The sequence below is a fragment of the Harpia harpyja genome, chromosome 1 (genome assembly GCF_026419915.1).
Source record: "Harpia harpyja isolate bHarHar1 chromosome 1, bHarHar1 primary haplotype, whole genome shotgun sequence".
NCBI lineage: Eukaryota > Metazoa > Chordata > Aves > Accipitriformes > Accipitridae > Harpia > Harpia harpyja.
Window position 1 is genome coordinate 66280214 of NC_068940.1, and position 21495 is coordinate 66301708.

At 38.8% G+C, this 21495-nt stretch overlaps 1 protein-coding gene across 10 annotated transcripts in view; it reads left to right on the forward strand.

The window, feature by feature from the left end:
- THRB (thyroid hormone receptor beta) overlaps nucleotides 1–21495 on the forward strand; it is a 182707-nt gene that overhangs the window by 122299 nt on the left and 38913 nt on the right. For 9 of the 10 annotated variants that reach the window (XM_052798066.1, XM_052798086.1, XM_052798107.1 and 6 more), the window contains one exon: nucleotides 4678–4741. In XM_052798066.1, coding sequence (XP_052654026.1) covers nucleotides 4735–4741 — 7 coding nt within the window. In that variant the 5' untranslated portion in view covers nucleotides 4678–4734. Of the gene's footprint in view, nucleotides 1–4677; nucleotides 4742–17407; nucleotides 17984–21495 lie in introns of those variants that run through there. The other variant, XM_052798037.1, reaches the window with a different exon arrangement.

The following is a 21495-nucleotide window of genomic DNA, read 5'->3' on the forward strand; positions in this document are numbered from 1 at the left end:
ACGGAGCCAGGTGGCTTGTCAGTCCTTCTGAAAGGTCCAAAATCCCTTTTCCCACCCATTCCTGCCTTGAGAAGAGACGGGAGGCAGCAGTGCTGGTCCCCCCCTTGCTGCCTGGGGCAGCTGCTTGCTGAGTGGGAAGGGAAGCCTGAGGGCGGCCGGGAAGCGTGCGGTTCATGGCACAGATAGGGACCGGGATTCAAACCACAAAAGTAACCACAAAAGTACCGTGCCCCTGGCCTAGGGGAGACTGGCAGCCACCATCTAAACCTGAATCAACAGAGCAAAGTCAACACCACCCTCATCCCCTGAGCGGCGCAACCCTTTTATATAGCCATTTGTTAATCCGATGCATTTGTGTGAAGGAGGCAGCCCTTGGTGAGAGTGGGAGAATGCTTAACCACATTGATTAATGTTAATTGGTTAATCGCCTTTAATTATGGGAAAAGAAAGTAAGTGCAGTAATTGGCAATATGGCTTGACAGTGTTTCTAGACTGGAGACCAAAGCCTGAGAATTAATTCCAATTATCACCTTTTCAAAGATCCCAAAGATTTCTTTTTTCATTTGGGGCAAAATAGGAGTATTCTTTTCATGGTGCAGGGCTGTAGATCTGAAACATAACTCAGTATCAGAATAAATAATAATTTTGCCACTTTTCTATGAGGTATGCAATGTGAACGTGAGGACTACCTTGTTAAAAAGAAAAAGTAGGGTTGAACTCCAGTGATGGAGAAAGAGCACAGTGCCCGGTCTGCCACCTCAGCTCTCTGGTGGGGAGATCATGTGGGATGTGAGATAGCAACCTCTGAAGTTAGTGCTGCGTGCTCAGGGCTTGTGACTCAGAGCCATGAGACCTTGGGTAGCGCTTTGTGGGCAAATGAGCACTCGACACACAAAAGATAATCTAATGAAGCCTGCTCCCTGTGATGTTAGCAAAGCTTAACCATAAAAATTGTGTCACTTTTGGCAAGAAAGAAACTTACTCTGCAATGTCCGTGAAGACTCCCAGACATTAATTGGCCTGATGTGGTGGAGCCTCGCCTGTGACTCATCCGCCACCTTCCCATTTCTGCCCGTTCACGTACTTTTTAGTTGTAGGCTCTGAAAAAGAACCTGATTTCCTCTGACATCTTCCACATCTATGCCTTCAAGAGGAACTTGCTATAATTAATGTAGACACCACTTACTCTTCTTGCTCATGTAAAGTAGCAACCGTGCTGAGCCTTCAGAAGACGGTCAAGGTTTTGGGTGCCAGAATGGCTAAATAGTTCTGTACTCTACAATGTTTCTGTCCACGTGCCAGATTCCTTAGAAAGAAAAATAGGAAATTATTTCTGGCATATGAAGTGCGGGATAAAAGCATCCTTTTGAAAACATTTCTGATACATTTGGAAAGATTATTAAAATCACCATCACGTACAAAGCAGGTGTTACAAATGGGCTCATTTACTATCTATCTTTTGGCTGCTGCTAAATCGACCTAGTGGAGATGCTAGATGGGCGACATGCTGTACTTTCACACAGCAACACCCAGACCTGCTCCGAGAAACTTATTTTCTAGGCAGGTATGAGGAGAAAGAGGATGCACACTCTGCATTTCAAACTGCGGGACACAGGAAGACTGTGCCAAAGCCAGATACATTAGTGTAATGCTTTAGACAAAAGACTATCTTTTCCTACAGTCATTTCGTAATTAGTTTTTTTACACAAGTGACAGCTGCCTTCATGCCAAGTCCTGGTCTCATCAGGGAAAATGGCAAAACTCCCAGGATAGCTAGAATTTTTCTCTCTATACAGAATTCATTGAAGAACTTTGTATTTCTCCCTTTTTTTTTTATCCTTTTTAATAGAATGGTGCAAAAACAATAATTTTAGGATTAGTAACTAATTACTTACAGGAGGGACAGAATTTTTATTTAAAACAGTCAGTTGTTTACTTCAAGAGCACTTGTGTGTCACTGAGTCACCAAACCACAATTAAATTCTGCAAAATGGCTTATTGTTGAGGTTCACAGCGTCCCATGACATGGTGGGATGGGTCAGAGTCTGATTTTAATTGGAGGCCTATCTAAATTTGTATCCTCTTTAATCTTTTGATTAAATTTTTTGATTAAATTTTGATTGTGAAGGATTTTGAAGTTCCACAGGATGTCAGTAGCAAAAGAAAGACTTTGTATCGTCACCTCTGGTTGTGTTGTTTGTACATGGCAAATATCAAGCGGAGTATTGGCTTTTCCCTTAAGAGTTTAAGGAGATACTGTCTTTTCTGAGAAGAGCCCAGACGGAGTCTCAGGTGGTTTGCTTGAAAGAAAAGACAAGGAGATGAAAATACATTGCAACATGTATGCTGGAGGATATTTTACCAGTTCCTGCTGTAAAACTTTCAGTAGGTTTTACTTTGCACTTGCTTTACAAATAGAGTAAACATTATGGGTTGGGGGTTTTTTTCCCTTTTTTTCTTGGTTGGGTTTGTGGGGGTGTGTTTCTGTTTTGGTTTGGTGTTTTGACTCATGAAACAATTCTGAATCGTGGAGTGGCACTTAATTTAGTTTAAAGATTTACCAGATATGCCCCGTTAATGTAATGAGGCATAAAGTGATGAAGAAGATAGGGAATACATTAGGGAGAAGATAATAGAGCTGTTAATTCGGAAGGTCGAGATTTGCATGGGAAGACACCCCCCCCGCCGCGCAGTGCTGCAGTGCAGACGCGGGTCCGGCGAGCAGCGCGGGCACGCTTCGGGCTCTCCCGCTCCTCTCCGGCCTGCTCCCGCGCGGCCGCTAGGGGGCGCCGCCGCACTGCGCCGCACCGCACCGCACCGCACTGCGCGGCGGGGCGGGCCCGGGGGCGGGGGCCGGCGGGTGTTTGTGAGAAAAACGGCGCGGAGGGCGGGAGGGGGGAGCGCTGCGTCCGCTGGGCGTTTTGGGATGGTGGGCAGGCTGCGGCTTTTCCCTGCGCCTCACGGGCGGGCAGCCGGCCGTTCCTGGGCGCGGGGGAAGATCTGGCTATCGCCCCGTCTCCAGTTGTGGGACGCGACGTAGTGCCTGGGGCGAGGGGCCGGTACGGGGCCCGCAAAGCGCGGCGGGGGCGTCCTGCCGCCATCTTGTGGAGCCTTTGAAGGGTGACTGCAGAGCCTCAGGTGTCTGAGCTCCCGGGAGGGTTTTCAGCCCTCGCCGGTGTAGCGCTGGGGGGGTTGATGAGCTTAGGTGAAACTGTGTGGCTGCGTCCCAGATACATTAATTACAGGGTACACGTGATTGCTGCAGTTCACCTGCTTTCTCATTCTTGTGTTGTACTCTGCCTAAATAGAGCAGATGTGCTCATTGTCCTTTCAGCCTGCTGTTGGCGGAGGATATTTATTACAAGGACAAGGAAGGGAAGCACTCCCTGTGTGAGGAGAAAGTGGCTGAGAGGAAATACAGGGCTGTGGTGCTGAGTGGATGGAGAGAAATAAAAACCAAAAGTTCGTTAACAAAGTAAAAACCAAAGGACCGTGTCTTAACATAAAATGTCTTATCAGGACAATCTGAGAGAGGTTCTGCTTCCCCTGTAAAATGTCACTTGCATGCTAACATTAAAAGATACGTGTTTCCTGATGATCAAGGAGTGTGACTCATCCCAGCCTAGTTTTCCACTGGCATTAGCGGGGTCACTTGTCGGCCTGGGATTTCTTATTTAAAAAATCTAATGCGATCTTGTCTCTATTCTGGAGTAATGCCTTTAGGATTGTCTCTGCTTGGATTGGATTGTTGGTGCTTAAACTAAGATCATCCAACTGGGCACCATGTTTTGGGCTGGGATGGCTGAATGAGTGCCTGCTGCCTGGGGTACCTCTGAAAAACGTTATGGCTAGTATAAATACAGATGATGCTGTAACTGGTATCGGTGACTTTCTCTCCTGACACAAAATCATCTTGCAGGGCTTCAGTCTTTGCTACCAAACAGAAAAGTAGTATAGTTACTATGTCAGTGTGTATGTATGGACATATGAATAGGGGAGGCAATCTAAATATTAAAACCATGACTTCAGGATGCTAAATCCAGTTCCTCACAGCTGCAGTTATCTCCTTAATAAAATAGAAGGTGCCATTGTTCAAAACTTAAGTAATAAGTACATATAAATTAGTTTCCTACCAAATGAGTAAAATAACTATTTACATCTCAAAACTTCGTAAAAGTTGATAGGCTTCTGAGTTTCAAATGATTGAAGAAGAATCGGTGTAACTGTGGACAGAGATTTTTCTAATTCCTTTGAATCCTCTATTTTTACTGAACCTGAGAGTAATGGACATGTATCATTAGAAACTGTAAAGTAAAAAACAATTAGCTCCTAAAGTTCCATATTAGACCTAAAGGAACTTCTGCAAAAAATTAAGGGAAGGTGTTCCATGAAGTGGGCAGAAGCATTTTTTTTCTGCATCACTAGCCACCAGCTTTTTGACCTTGCTTCCAAATCCCTGTTACCTACAGCTCTTCCAGGCCACTAGGTTTTGGACCTGACTTGCAGACATTGCCTCATGCAGTTAAGCAACGTGCATTGAATTTAATGTGTTATGCCATCAAACATGGACCATGGTATTCAAGATCCAAAATGTACCATCCTGTTTAAATGTTAATGGTATTCTGCAAATTTGCATTTATGGATGTATTACATGGGGTTTTTTTCCTTTTTTGGCAGGTGACACTGGTGACAGAAGAAGAACGAGAATGATTACATATCCATAACTCCAGCAGTATGTCAGGTAATCATAAGACGACCTATACAATATTTCTTGCTTTGCTGGAGTGATTATTATTAAACATTTACTGCAAAATACTGCTTTAACAAGTTCTGAATGCACTGGTGCTGGGAATTGAAATCTCTACCCAGAGGATAGAGATGTGGGGCACACAGTAATCTTCCCCAACATTTTTCTGCTCTCATCCTCCCATTTTCCCCAACTCTCATTCTCCGTTTTCCTTCAGAAGCAAAGTTGTGTTTTGTTCTAAATGCACATTCCAACTTCAACATTTCTGCTAAAACTGACAGTACAGTGACAGTTTCTGCTGAGTACATTGGCCTAAGTTATTTTGTAACATGGACATATCCCCTGAGATTCAAAGTGAGACAGTCAAATTAATTTTGATTACCAAGTACTCTTCAGATAATAATTGACTAGGTTTGCAGGTGGTATGAAGATCCAGAGTTGAAATGACAATTAACCATTTTAAGTCCACTTAACCATCTTATCCCTGCTAATTGTAAAGCAGTTGAAGGCTATACATAAATCAGGTTTGTCAAAAAAAACGTATATTCTCATCCCAGAAAGGGGTATCTAAAAAGATGTACTTACTACGTGAAGATCATATAGAAAGCCAGAGAATGTCAGACTTCCGGAATTTGTTTTAGTATTCATCAAATTGCATAAGAAAAGAAAATGTTCTGTTGATACTGTTTGCCAATGCATATTTCAAGGGGCAAATGCCACAAATGGGACCTTTTAAAAGCCTGTTTGTAAAATGCAGCATGTGCTACCTAGGGAAAATCATAACAAACAAGACTGAATTCATGGTGTTATGCTCAAGGGACCATTTATTTTTACTGGTGGGCAGATCAAATATCCTTTCCTTTCCCCTAGAAGGCTCCCATCCTTTCGTATTGGCCAGCAAGGGGTAGCAACTGCATTCAGCAGCAAAGCTGGTCTTTTAAGTTCAGGGTCCTAGATACGAGGTAGAGAGTAAAAATCATGGGGAGAAACAGAGTATTATTTAAATGCATGCTTTCATAGTAAAATGTATTATTTTATAATATACAAAGATGTGTCATTTTACTTCTGTTTTTATGGTTTCTTTGCTGTCCATTGAAGCGGAGGTTAGGCACAGATTAATATAAGGTGGAGGAGGCAGAGGGCATCAAGGCTTTTCATGGAATGAGGTGGAATACCTGACCCTTGGTTGGTGTGTCAGGCTCTGGATTAGCATCACCACCACATGAGGACTGGGAAGGAGTTAGTATCCTTAGGCTACATTGGCAGGGCCCAGTAAAGTGTTTTTGCATTCTTCTGCAGGCATTCTAGGCATTATAATTTCATTTAGCAAATACCTCTTTTGGAAGAATTTAAAGCATTAACATGTAACTGGGTTTCTCTAGCTCTCTGTTGTGCTCTCTTCTGTCTCATGTTAAACTGTATTTTTTGACCTTTTACTACAGGGCTTGATTTTGCTGTGGTTTTGGAGGGAGCAATTAGTAGCTTGTCTATTTGATGGCAAGAGATGGGGAAGGAAATGCAGTGTACCCACTTTATCCTTACCTTATTTGTTCAGGGTGTAGCTTCCTATGGAGGGGGGGTTTATGGAGAATTCCTACTAGCACTCTAACCAGACCTGTCTCCCTGGACTTCCCCCTGGCAGGGCAGCTCTGCTAAGCTCAGTGAAACACAAAGCCTAATTGGAAGGACCTACCTTTTCTGCATTACTTTTGAAAGAAGTGGGCAGAACAAATATGTGCAAAGAAAATAATCGCCAGGCAAAATAAAAGGTTCATTGCAGAAGATGACTGTTGGTACAGCTGTAGATGTCCAGCATTTTTCATTATGAGCGGTTTATATTTTCTGTTTCTCATTATAGGAATGAAATTCCCTACATGAGTGTGAATGTGAAAAGAAGCATGGATGAAATAAAAAATCTTTCAAACTCTATAAAAACTGCATAAATACCACCATCCAGAGCCAGACAGGACCCCTTTCCTAATGAATGAAAATGAAAGCTTAGATTCTGTTACTGAGTCACTGGAATATGAGAACAGAATCTAATCCAAAACCAAACCAGTTGCCTAAAATAATAGGCTGTATTATTCTGATTTTTTTGATAGAAAATTTCTCTGCCCATGTGTTACTTTTTTACTGCAGTAAGAATTTTCCTCTTGTAGGCACTGCCCAAAAGCCTCCAGTTTCTAGTGCAATCTAGAGAAGTTTTTCTGACAGAAAATTGTAGAATTTGGCCTTTGGTAGTAAAGCTAGGCTTTACTACATTTTGCAGTTGCCATAGGAAAAATATTTTGAATATTTTGACATCTCAGCTTTAAAAACACGTACTGGTGTGATTATTTTATGGCACACATCTCTAATTGTATGTGCTTATAGCTTTTAATAGAGTTCAAGTTTTCCAAAAGTATTCCGGGAACTTCAAAGTTATGGGTAACATGGAAAGATTTCAGAAGTGTAGAAGCCCTTACTTGAAAGTGAATAAAATTAAAAATAAAAGCAAAATGAATGCTACAGGTACAATTTTTGCATGCAGAAAGATAAACTGAAAGGCAAATGTTGAGTTAATGAAGTCCAAACTACTCTTCCTTTTCACACAGCGATACACATGGAGTTAATCAATGCCTAATACTGGATACTTGATGACATTAGAAGCTGACAAGTGAAAAGCTGGACCTATAGGTTTTGTAAACACTGTGCTTGTCAGTATACTTTTGCAACTCTGCCAGTTCTAAGTGTCAAAACTTGCCTAACCAGTTTTATGTACACATAACTCAGATGATGACCAAACATTGAGATAAAGGGATGCTTCTGGAGAGGGAGAGCTGGACATAGTATGTCTTGCAGTTGAGTACTAAGTCTGAGACAGGCGCATTCTGTTCTCATAAACTGAAGCTTGGTACATGCCTAAAATAAATAGTTTTCAGATGAGTGATCACACACATAAATGTAACAAAGCAAATCTGAAGTTTAGCTTTCCTGGTTTGAAAACTGATTTTTTAAAATGTTCGTTGTCTTTTATGATAAATGCTGCAGCAGATCTGATGCTTTTAAAGAACAACATCAAAAATGCATTTAGGGAATGTAAGTAAAATGTGTTTGGGTTTTTTTTTAAATAGAAATAAGTGGAAAATGACTGATTGGATGCTCCCCCCATAGTTCATCAGCATCTCTACAGTTGGTACCAGCAATTACTGTCCACAAAGTAATACCTGGGAAAAAAAAAATATAAGCATTTTAAAAATTAGTTCTATCTTAGCAATAACTACAAGTCTTTCTGCCATTCATTGGCACAATAGAATAGAAAAATTTAAAAGTTGGAAAGTATTATTTTCTCACTGAGAAGATAGTACTTTCAAATAAATCAGTATGTAACATAGTTCATTAAAAAATTCTTGCTGTTTAAATACTGTAGTGAAGCTTATGGCTTTAGCATCACTATTCAGTGGCAATAATTGTTATTCACTGGCAATAATCTATTACTGAAGGCTTCCTTCTGTACATTTTCTCCCAAAATGCAGGACAAGCCCTGAGACAGATCTTAGTCTTACTTCGTTTACTGGAGTGAGAACTGAAGAAGGAATTCAAGAATGGGTTCTAAAACCAGAAAATAGTATTTGTAGAATACAGTAAATCTCATTAATTTCACCTTCATGGCAGATGAAGATTGAATGCAAAGAATGTAATAGCAGTGTCCGTGAAGTCTGCAGTAGCTCTTTCACTGACTTCAGTAAGGCTAGGATTTTACTCTGCTTTTACTTGGAGTTTCATAATCGACTCAGACATTGTACTTCTACTCTCAAATATTCACACTGTTCTATTTGGTAATGACTGTAAAGTTAGATCAAGATAGGAATTATAATAAAATTAAGTGCTTACATTAGGGAATATAAATGTCATAAATGCATGTTTTCAGTAAGTAGAATTTAATATGCAGCATTTCTTGTAACAGGTCACTCATTTGGAGAAGAAAATTAATTAGCTTTTGTGCAACAAATCCATTTGAAAACCAGTGTCTCCAAGGGTGTTGCATGTAGTTTCCAAGAACTGGGAAAAGTAATAGGATAGGAAAGGTACCAGCTTTTTTTCTTCATGAGTCTTTTCACTGTAATACTCATTACCCTGTAAACTTGTCATTAATTCAGATGGAGAACAGTTTATTGTGTAACATCAGTAGAGAAATTATTTCTCCTGAATTTCTACAGTGATTTTCCTAGGATAATTTAATTTGATGTACATCACTGTCTGACACTTCTCGTCTGCCAGACCATGATAAAATCCGGCTATTATTTCTTTTAAGTAATGGACTTTTTAGAAGGACAGTAAATACTTTAATATAAGGTTTTGTTACGCCGGGATTCAGCAGCTTTGTAATGAGCTTTTGGGGATTTTCAAAAGGTTAACAAGATTTATATTGTGGGATGTTTTTGCATGAAGCTATGAATCACTCCATGATGGCTCTTATTACTTAGAAGCGTATTTTTGAATATGCGGTTAAAAATATCACACTTGGTAAGTTCTAGGTTACAGACATTCTGGTTTAATTTTAACTTTTTTGTTTCAAACTTTAATGTTTTAAAAAGTGCTTTCAAAAAGTGCTATATAAATCCAAAAGTTTCAAAAGGCAAGTAGTCTGTGTAACATTTTGTAATGTTTCCATTTTTTATGCAATTCTTTAATAATGTGTTGGGGTTTTCTCTCCCATCATGGGAGAAAAAAAGACTCTTTAAAGAGTGGGTTTTTTTCTTTAGGAGAAACAAGATCTTATGATTATGTGTTTCTAAAGGTGTTTAAATTTGGTATTTACAACTCATGGATACCTGCTACATTTTCCGGATAAGATACACACATTTTTCAAAAATTTTGGATCTGGTTAGATTTCACAAAGAACAGAAAAAACAAACAAGTATTTTTTTAGCTTTGCAATATCTGCTAGCTATTTTCTTAAGTATGTTTCATTATGTTAGTGCTGATATTTTTTTCCTTTTCTATTTTTTTTTCAATAATTTGTCAGTATACTTAGTCCCTTTCTATAGTAATTTTATTTAAACCAGAGGTGCTACTTTTTGTTAACTTGTCTTTCTGAAATTTATTTCTGATGGGAGCAGGCCTGTGTTTGAAATGTTGAGTATCATTCTTAGACTGTGTAACACTGTGTTTCACTGCTGCCATCAGTTAGGAGTGCATAGTGTTGTCAATACAAAACATACTTGTTAATTGCACAGGCAAAAAACCTTTTAAAATAGTTAATTAAAAAACCCAAAATGTCCGTGTGATTTTTCTAAGTCTTATGCACTAGCCTATAAAATGAAGCACTTCCCTTTGCTGTGCTTGCCACAGGAGTTGCAGCCTGCCGTTTTATGGTCTTCACAAGCCTGACCACAGACTGCTGTTCAGTTCTGATGACTGTGTGTCAGAACAATGAACTTAGAGTACTTGTCCTTGATATGCAGTCCTGTATGTAGAGAGGACTGTAATTCTTTTGTGCCAAATGTAAAGCCGTCGATGAACTATAGGAAAGCTACTATCCAATCGGGCATTTTCCAGTTATTGCCATATAAACAAAATACCTTTTACATTCCCTAAATGCATTTCTGATGACGTTCTTTAAAAGCATCAGATTTGCTACAGTGCTTATCATAAAAGAAGACAAATGTTTAAGGAAATGTTTAAAGGTTGCAAAACATGAAGGCCAGACTTTCAGATCTGCTTTGTTATGTGTGTGATCACGTGTCTGACAACCTTTTAGAACTGTACCAAGCTTCAGTTTATTTCAAATTTTAAAGAATTATCTCCTCACATCCCAGTTTGTCTGTCTTTCTGAAGAAGCCTTTGACTGCATTATTTGGGCAAACTTTATTTGTTTGGGGTTTTTTTTTGTCTTTCACAGATTACATATTTGTCAACACTGCTAGTTTTAGTACCTCTTTTTTTTACCTGGCCATTGCTGAAACCTCCATCCTTGAACAGGAAGTGTTATTTCAAGATACAGGGTATCTCTTTAAGCAATTCTAGAACTAAAATAGCTTGAACTGTTTCATCACCTTGAAAAAACAAAGACCTCCAATTATGTGCACATCTCCTCAGGATTTGCTGTTAGTAAATAGTGGCCAAATATATTGTCCATTCCTTGGTGGGGAGGGGTGGAAAGCCTAATGTGGGGTTGAGGAAAGACCATGTGAACAGATTGGAAAGCTCATGGCGAAAGCAGTACTCAGAATCTGGATTTTACAAAACGATGGTAGTGATTGGAAGTGACTTGAGTGATTTCCCAAATGGTTTCAATGTAACTTACACGTTTTTAAAGATTTTATGGTATTTTGATCCGTAATCTGGAAATGGTGTTTTGGTTTCTCACTGTTATTTTAGTAGGTTCCCAGGCATTAAAAGAATTGCCTAACATAATACGAAGAGTGTAAAAAACCATTAGCATTCCCATATTCACACAAGCAGTAGTCGGCAAAGTGAGTGCTGGAGAGGTGAATCGCTGTCTGTTGGGCATCAAATTAATCTTAGTTTAAAACAAACAGAGGGAGTTGGTTCTGCACATTAAAGAGAGACAGATACTGGAGCGCCTTGCCAAAGGGTGTTGTGAATGCAAGAAGTATATGCAAGAAGAGACTGGGCTGCACTTCAAAGAGAGATACCTTGGGTATTACTACAGTTTAGATAGGCTACAGGGGCTCAGGCAATCCCTTGGGCTGACAAGTAGCTGGGGATCCGAAGACTGTTGGTGGGAACTCTCATACATGCTTGCTTTGTTCTTACTCTTCCTCGGGTATCCTCTTATGGCTCCTGTTGGAGAACAGTAACCAGGGGAGCCCTGTGGTTTGAACAGTGCTGCCATGCTCAGGTATACCTTGATCTCAGAAACACTCCCTCCCATGTGTTGTACAGAATTATGAGAGGGTCAAATGCATTTGGCATCTATGTGACTCTATTGGTTAATGTCACCTTCCTAGGTCCACTGTGTATCCCGGTATCTTACTGCTTTTTCCCATATAGCTTTGGTCATTTGTTTCTTTCAGTATTTTTATTGTATCTGTAGCTGTCACGAGATTCCTTATTTGGGTACACAACTCCTGTTCATTTTTCTAAGGAGAGGGTTTCAGATAGCTCTTTACATACCAAAACCTGAACCATTTGCTTCTCTGTGCTCAGAACCTGCCTCTGGTTCTTACAGATGAGCTGTCACGTTCTTCTGGATATTCTTTTCCTCTGATTAATTTTTTCTTATGTTTAGAAATCTGAGCATAATGTCAAGCCCAGGTTCTTGATGAGATAAGTATATGTCTAGTATTATTTTAATAGTTAATAGAAATTCAGTGTGTTTTTAAAAAACAATTACGCTGGTTCACACTAAGGAGCTCATTAAGATATCTGTCAGCAAGAACAAGGATAAAGCTATTACACTGTATATTGCAAGTTTCTTAATGTTACCTTTACTTACTCATTGAAAACTCTTTACAAAGTTTATTGGAATATCTGTGCACTCTTCTTTCATGATGATATAACTTTTGTCCAAAAGATTGTTTGAAAATATTGAAATTTAATTTATATTGAAAGCCATATTCTAAAACGTAATATTTAAATATTTTATAATATTGCCACTGTTAAAGCGAGTAACAGTACAACAGTCCTGCATTAAATAATCCTGGCTCTGTTTACTTCCACAAGTGTACACATACACACATCTTTCTGAAATACTGGAAACCACCTGGTGGTTTCAGTAGACATCACTAGTTTCACCTGCTAGAGTCCCTTTCTCTCATTGTACAATTTTTTCTTATAGTCGTTGTCATTTTTACATTTTAAAATTTAGGAAAGAAATCACATGTCATCAAAAGTTTTATTTAGCACATTACATGAAGGCAGGTTTTGCATGTTTATAAAGAAGAATCTGGCTAGTCTGTATTAGCTGTGCTCCATCCTTCTGCTTATTCAAGGATCACACAAACATAGTTTAAAAGTCGAGAAACTCAGTTGTGAAGTGTTTTCCTGTTTGATAAGGAAGAATAAGAAGAAAATGCTATGGTGTTATTTGGGGGGAAAGGGGAAAGGAGAGGGGAAGAGGAGAGGAGAAGCAAAATGAAGGAAAGAAAAGAAAATGCTGTGAGGTGACTGCAACATTGGTGAGAAGAAACAAAACCTTAGCCTTGTCTGGCACAGATAGTTTTATCATTCCCAGCACAAACACACATGAAAGCTTTACATGCTTTTACTTATAGTTACTTTGTGTGCTTTAAAATGCTTGTACAAAACATGAATCGGGTTTTAGTTTTTCTGGGGAGATGTCATTCAATTGTAGCTTGCTTTCTTTTTTTCTTAAGTCAGTAAGTAAAAATCATCTAGTGTTATTGGACCAGGTCCATACAAAGCTAGGCTGCTTGATCAACCTACTATGCACCCCTCAGTCCTAATCCTGATTACATTTGCCTTAGTTGATCTCTCTGAAGCCAACCCACTTCAGTGTCCTTAGATGCTTGCATACTTCAATGTTTTTAAAAAAAAAAAAAACAAACAGTGAAGTGCTGTTGCCTTTGCTGCTCTGTTTTCAGTAACTTCAAATATGAGAAGAGGCAAAACTTTATATAAGAATCGCTTTTGTCAATCTTTTGTTTTGCAATCAAGTAAGTTAATGACAATTCAGAGACTGCTAGTATATTCACCTACTGCTACTATTTTGATCAGCTACAAGTTGAAATTCTTACAGGCTGTGAGCAGTTTTGGAATATAAAATAACTTTTTGTTGTGAGAGGAAGTGACTTTGTAACTGTAAAAACAGCAATCCTCTGATATCGCAGAACCTTTTGCCTCGAAACTAAGTGATAGCCTGTTGCTGAGGGTGAAAAAGAAATGTTTGCACTCCCCAAAAAAGTGTGAGCAATGTAGTCTCTGAGGAGCAGGGACTGATTGCCTGTGTGGTCACACAGCAGCTTTCATCACCAATGGATCTAGCTGTTCAACTGGAGCTACTGCAGTATAAAGCAGTAACGGTAATAACGGTAATACAAATGCCAGTCTTGAGTGTAACAGGGCAGATCCCGAGCTAGGAAGGATGGGGGTAGCTGTCAGGGCACAGCAGGGAGAGTTAGTGCGGTGCGTCTAGGTTTGTTGTGGTGAGCACAGGGAACAGGCAGTCTTTTCAGTGTGCTTTTTGGTCCTGTGCTGTGCACCCTTGGGTTTTGTCAGGGTCAAAGTTCAGAATAGGTACACAGCTCATTCCAGCAAGAAACGCTGTCCTCCTGGCTGGCTGGCTACCACTCCCGTCTCTCTGGAAGAAAAAGTTATGACTCCCTTTTCTTGAGATGTACTGAAGAAGGGAAAGGATTTTTGTATCTCTTCCTTCACCACTGTTGGCAGATACTAGTAGAGAAGTAGGAAAAAAAGCATATAACTGAGAGGAAAACAAATGAATTGTTCCATTGTTTTTATAGTCCTTTATATACTGACATTCAGATAACACTGCATATCTGAGAACAAGCCAACCTTTACTATCACCCATTAGGAGTCTTTGTCTTGGGCTGTAATAAACAATTTCTGAGGGTTTCTCCTCACCTGTCCTATTAGTTTAACTCAATGGGCACTTCATCTGCTAAAACTTTTCTGCTTCTATAAACCAAACTTACTTATAAAGACACTCTGATGGGAACTTGAAAAAGTCTTTTGAACTGTTAACTGCTCAGATGCCCGTTATTGCTACGATGTGCTGCTTTTATATCTCTGAAATTGCTTGATGATTCCTTTACTTACGTTGATGAGAAGAGCTTCAAGGCCCTTCTTACTAGTCCCTCTTCACTCTGAAATAGGGCCTGTGGCTTTAGTCGTGATTCATCCCAGTAGGCTGTACTTCTTTCTGCCTTGATTATAGCCATGTTAACAGTAGCTAGAAGGAGAGAGAGGGATGCTTCTCTTACAATTAGGGAGCTCAGACGAAATTACATTATCATCCTTTATCAAGGGTTTTGGTTTGACAAAACCAAGAGCAGATGTAGGAGATTTAAACTGCATTTTCTGTTGCCAAAAAAAAAAAAAAAAGAAAGAAAAAAGCTTTTGAAGCATTCAGGCAAGACATGTTAAAACAAAAGGAGTAGAATAAATAATGTTGTCCTATAGTGAAACTCTAATTTAACATTTTAATAAGCTAAATGGTAATTTAGGACATACCTGCTACGCCACAGTATAGGAGTATAAGAAAAGGAGACAATATATGGGACCCCTCAGTGGTAGGTCCTTACAACTTAATTCTCGTCTAGCAAAATTTGAATGTAAAATGTCCCTGGTGACTGAAGGGAATTTGTGAAATAAAGTGGAAGCTCGTGAAATTAAATAAACTGTAGCTAACATAGGAGTCAAAATAGTGAGACAAATTTCAGAGAGAACTAAAAGGAAAAGAGAGGATAAAGCTGCTTGATGTTGGGTTAGCCTTTGTAAACTCTGCCTGGGCAAATTCCAAATGATGGAAGCTATAACAGAATCAGTTTCTTCTCATAGTTTAAATGTGTCTAGAATCGTATTTTTAAATCGCACAGATGCTTTGCAAACACAGAAATTGGAAAATGTTTTAATTTTATTTTTTTAAGTTAAGGAGGGTTTTAGAGTTCCTTGCTAAAGTTAAAAATCTGTAAACCTTGTGTAACATCTTCTCTGAATCCTTGGGGAACAAAAGTTTTACCATTGCGGTGAGTGTATGTTTTTTAATTAAAATCAAAGGTATAGCAAATCCTCATAGGCTAAATATCAAAGATAAACTTGGGAAAAAGATACAGAAATTTTTACCTAACAGGATTTAGCAGCCTGGATTATGAATCACTGATCTCATTTCTAGGACTAATAGCAAGAACTGAGTAACTGAGGATATAACTGACTTTTTTTAAACAGGGTTGAGAATTGTGTGGGATCAGTAGTCTGCTCAAGAAATCGACAAAGCATAGAAGTATCTATTTATGAGTGAATTGTAGAAATGCCTATATTTTTTATATACATATTGCACATGCCTGAGTCTCGCATTTATATAAAGATGCAATATTATCCATGCAGGGAGGTAACTAGAACATGAAGGAAGACAAGGAAGAGGCGAGTAGCCTTGTACTGAACGGTACGTTATCTGAGGTTGCACAAAGCCTAGTGGAAGAGTGGGTTATAGTGCACAGTTCCTCTCCGTGCCAAGAAGAGTGAAGTAGCCAAGTTCGGTTCAGATCTTACAGGGACGTTCTGTGCAGCTCCCAGAGGGTCTTACCAGAACAATCCAGTCTCTCCCTCTGAGCTTAAATTTATTATGAAGTCTAGAAGATATAAAAGTGTTCAAATTATGAAAAAAAGTTTTATATTCTGCTCTTTTAATCTTTTTTAAAATGCCTAGTATTTTCTGGGTTACTTTCACTATTCTATTTTAAATCTGATTGTCCTCCTACAAGTGATATTCTCTTGCCATATGACCTGCATTTAGAGTTAGTTTTTAATTTTACTAAGAAAATCCAAGTCTGAACTAAGAGCAGATCTATAAAGCCAGAAGTAAGCAGGTAAATGCAAATTCTGTAGTTAACTTACCTGCCCTATGCATTGAAGTCTGTGATGCCAGATAGTTTCTCACACAAATTCATGTTGTTGATGTCCAGCTGAGATACATTGAGTAGAAGGAATGGACTTCTCACTGCAAATATCAGGTGAGCTTACACTCCCAGCAGAAAAAAACATATGCATTTACATTTAAAATTAAATAAGATACTGAGGAAAGCTATATATACTATCAGGGATTAACACAGGATAACAGTATTTAATACTAACCGCAGTTAAGTCTTCTGAATATGTCCTATATTAGCGATGTTTCACTTTAGAGAAGTCTTAAGACAAAACTTTCAGAAACAGCAATAGTATCATAGATCTGGTAACTGAAATCCAAAGTTATTTTTAATCATTTTTATCAGGAAATTACTGACTTAGTATGCACTTATTTACTAATAGGTATATGAATTACTTTACTGAGTGAAATGTATGTAAAATTAACTCTTAGGTCAGTTAAAATAGCAGAACCTTACTATGATTAAAACCACAGTGGATATCAGTCATCAAATGTCTGGAATTTGCTATTTTCTATATGCAAGTTAGAAAGCTATTTTGTATTTGAATTTTTATGCATATAAAATAAAATAATTTCTTTAAATGTGGAATATCATCTCTGATGTGTCATTTCTATAGCATTTACTTTTGCTACCCAAGAATAGCAGATGGGCTATATTTAGTTTTACAGATTTATCAACTAGTGATAGCTCAGTTTCTTCTGTATCAAAGAATAAATAAATTTGATTAATTATTATGACTAATTAGATCAAGTCATGCAGCTTTAGTATTGTTTATTATCTACACTGGACCCAAATGTCCATAGTCCTGTGATAAAATTAGTGTCTCTGATACTCCCCTGTGACCACAACTAGAGAAAGGCAGTAGGTAGCAAAAGCGGAACTGCTAAGCATGCCCACATAAGAATGTCACACTTAGGTAACAGAGTGTCCCTCAGGTCAGCCTACGATAAGAGCAAAGTCAAACAAGGCTGAATCCTTGATGTTTTGTGTTTTAAGTATCTGAAAATTGTTCACGACCAGCCTCGACCTACAAGACCTCAAATGATCATATGAGCAAGGCAATAAATTGGTGGTAACTTGCCTTGAGGCCCATGTTGTAGTTGTGATGTTGTGAAAGTTACATCTGGTGTTAGCCTGTCCACATAGATCTGCCTACTTGTTCAGGCTTCACAGACGGGAAAATTTGATATTTACTTGTACCGAAGGGGAACTATGGTGGCTGAATGGGCATGGCTCAAAGGCTCTGCATCGTATCAGTGCGGTCAAGTGGAGATACACAGGAATACCACGGCATCAGGAGAGCTGGGGAACCACTTGCTTTCCAAAACTCCACACCTGAGCAAGATTTTGGCAATGCCCACAGTTTGTAGCCCTGCAGTATTTGCCAAACATCCAGGACGTGGCCTCCTGTCATGGGACAGACTGATTCACCTTCCTGACAGAAATCAGAAATGGAATGTAGTGGGCATAGCAGAAGACCGTTTGTGTAGGAAAAGACACTCCAAAAATTATGATATCCAGAGGAATGGACAGCAGCTTTCACAATGTCGACATGCTTCAACTTGGACTAGCACAATTTTACAGCCAGGCCATACAAAAGCAAACTTTCAAGTCATGTCAAGTGCCCAGGAGTACCAAAAAGAAGAAAAAAAGTGTAAAGGTAACTGGCATTATTATGCAGAGCACAGCAAATGCTGTATTAAAAAAAACAAAACAAAACAAAACACCAGGTTGTTTTATCTTTGTTTATGGTCAGGGGTTTGGCCATTGGTAAAAGCATTATTATGTGGGAGGCGTTTTCTTATTACCAATGTTTTTAATTTTAATTTTTTTTTTCCAGCAGGGATAATTGTGATTTTTAGTATTCCCTTTTACTCAATTCAATAGCTTTGTGAAGAGCCCTGGTAACAATGTGATGAGTACTTACTGGGGTTTTCTGTGTGATACCAAACACAAAATATCTATTCCTTTAGCCCTTTAAAAATTTGTCTCTTTCTTTTACAGTCTTGATAAGCTGATCAAAAAATCTTTTCTGAACTTGGCCTTTTTAAATAAAGCATATCCTTGATACATTAAAAATGCAAAGGCAAATGAAAGCATTCTTTTACTACTTTCAGGGTGTTCATCTCTCACCTGTGATTGTGGTGTTTGCCTTTTCTTCTTTCTTATTATTAACCATCCCCAAAGCCTCAGTAAGCGCATATACAGAACTCAAATAAATGGACCTTCTTGTTATGAATATTCTTTGCCTCAGTAGTCAGGAGAATTAACCATTTTCTTTCAGGTAGCTTTTTTGTTCACATCAGTGCAGCATTGAAGGAATTCCTTTAAAGAATCACAGTTGCTTAGGTATTAGCACAAATTTAGTGCTTAAGTTATTTTTATTCCTTTTTAAACTGGGATAGATACTTCTTCATTGTTCTTTGCCTAAAAAATAATTACTGCATATTGGGAAGAAGGGACTACAAGTTGTTTTCTTTTACTTAAGTCTTGCGTCACTCCAGGAAGAAAGATTACAATGTCAGGCAGGATATCACCTCATGAAAAAGTTAAACTGGTCTAAGTACCTGATTTCTTTAGATTTATTTGCTCTTTACCTCAGAATGCCTCTTTGCTAACAGATGTCAGGTGTTGATCGCTTTAACGTCTTACTAAGGGCTGTCAGGAGGCTACCAAACCCAGACAGTCCCATCCAAGAGTCTGTTAATTATGTTGTGTCAAGCTACATTAGCTAGCTTTCTGCTCTGTTTTATTTTTGAACAAATGGAACTTTTTACCTTGGAAGTGTTCTTGTGGAGTTGTGGTAGGGAGTGACTCAGAAAAGGTACATGTTTTAAGTATTGGCGGTTACTTTCTCAGGAGATAAGCTGCGTAATTAACTGATGTCTGCTAACAGGGTCTTCCAATTATAAGATATGGGGAGACTTAACAAATTGGGTTGTCTGGGTCACAGGTCTATAATTACTCTTCGCAATATTTGCTCAGAGACCATCTTAAAAGTTGTCAAACACTATTCAAAGAATTTTGTTAGCCGGTTTGTTGGCAAACCTCTCAGGGAGCAAATGCTTTCTGACGAGACTGTGTGCTACCTACACGTCGTGAACAGTGCAAGGAACTAGTGCAAGAAAAAGCAAGCATGAACCCTGGAAGAGTCTTGATCATGAAAGAGCAAGCTCCATTCTCTTTTAACCAAATTTATTCAAGGTGTCAAATATTTTCAGGGAGAACTGGATTTGTAGTGAATCTGAACATTTAAATATAAACTATGACATTCTTTGTTATCCAAACAGACTAATGAGTCTGAAGTGTTTCAATAAAAGGCACATCATACTGGCATTTTATGAGTCACATACAAATTTAGTGTCATGTCATAACTGAGGTACAGCAGGTTTTGTGAGAGAAGCGCTTTTAGAGAAAGAACTGACTTAATACACGTTGAGAAAAGAGGTGTGCTATTGTGTAAGAAAGATTTTCCTCAGGTTTAAACCAGGGGCAGCTAGTTTGAAGCTTGCTGCATCTGTTGCAAACTCAAAGGAATTATTTTATGCCAGAAAGCTTTGGCTCTTTTTCCCTCAACTGTATCGCTTGCTGTAATAAATATAGTGGTGACAAAATGACAATTTTTAATGTCTTTGATTCCACTGAGACATACTCCAAGAACTGTCAAAGGCTATTGTAACTTTACAGCACTAAAATTCCATAATTCTACATACTTTATGATTTAGTCACAAGTAGAGTTTTCAAAATAAGATAAATACTATATAGAGTTAATTTTCTGTTCTTGTAAGTGCTCGGTATTATTTTGGATTCTGATGTTTGAGGTTTTCTTAGTTTAATCTATAACAATAAATTTGCATAGTCATATTTTTGAGGGACCATTTGGAGTCTCTGATCGTAGTACATAAAGTGAATGAGTAAGTGCAAATAAATACATTAAAGAGAAGTGGTAACTTATCATGTGGGCACGAAGATGGCTGTATTTGACAAATGATGTGTGTTGCAAAAGCCAAATTAGTACTTCTGCTCAAAAGCTGTTAGAGTTTTCAGTATATTTTTTTTATGATATGAAAAGGTAGGGATTGTCTGGGATGTGTCCCATGTTATGTAGTGTGAGTCCTGAAAGTGCAGATTTGTGTTCTCCTTGAAGAGCCGTGATCTAATTTTTTTTTCCCCATAACCTTCATCAGAGGTGGCTGAGAGAATGCAGGCAACAAGAAAATCTATAAATAGGAAATTTAACCATTATTTTGTAACATGTAAAAATAGGTATTACAAAACTAGGAGCTGATAATACAAGTGTACATAACTGTTAAGAGTTTAGAAAGGTATGTTTAATACTTGCAACTACATGTTCAAACGTGCAAAACTTGTTGACCAAATACCGGATTTTTATTCATCTGTATTCATAAAGTGTGAACACAACCAACATAAGATCCTTCCGTTTGGTCCTTTAGAAGTGGCACTCTGCCTTGACTAACTTGAATGCTCTGCGATACCTGCCACGTGCTGACACCGCTGAACCTTTTAGAAGTGGCACATAGGGGCCCTAACTGCAGCATTGAGATAGCCAGGACTCTAGACCAGGGGTGCGCAGTTTGGAAACGGTCAGGAGAATGCGACTCTTGCGGGTAATATGCCACCTGTGCATTGACACAGCTAGCAGAGGTACACAACAGAGCAGATTGTGCTGAATGACACTTCTTTTTTGTGCGTCGGGGATCTCGGTTGGTTGGGGTGTACCGTCGGGAGGATCAGCCACAGGATCGCCGTCTTGCCTGAACATTTCTGTGGGTTCATTTTGGTCGGTTTTGTAACTGAGTTAAGTCACAAGAGAAGTGCAGCTTAGTGGGGCATTTGATTGTTCATAATTAAAAGTTTTAGTCAGAATTTTTAAAACAGGAGTTGATGAAGACCTGCGTGGTCTAGTGTAGGGCAGTCTCTCCTGCAGACATCTCCTTTCAGGTGTTCTCAGCCTGACTTCTGCCCACCCAGTGTAACATCCCTGACTGCACTACACTTACTTCTGATTTACACCAGGGTGAGTATTTCAAAACCTTTGGGGCATTCAAGACTCATGTTCAGCAAGTAATTTCTGCCTTTTTTAATACAATGAACTGACACCTCAGACTGTGAAGGGTTCAGACTTCGGATCTTCTTCTGCCGCAGTATCAA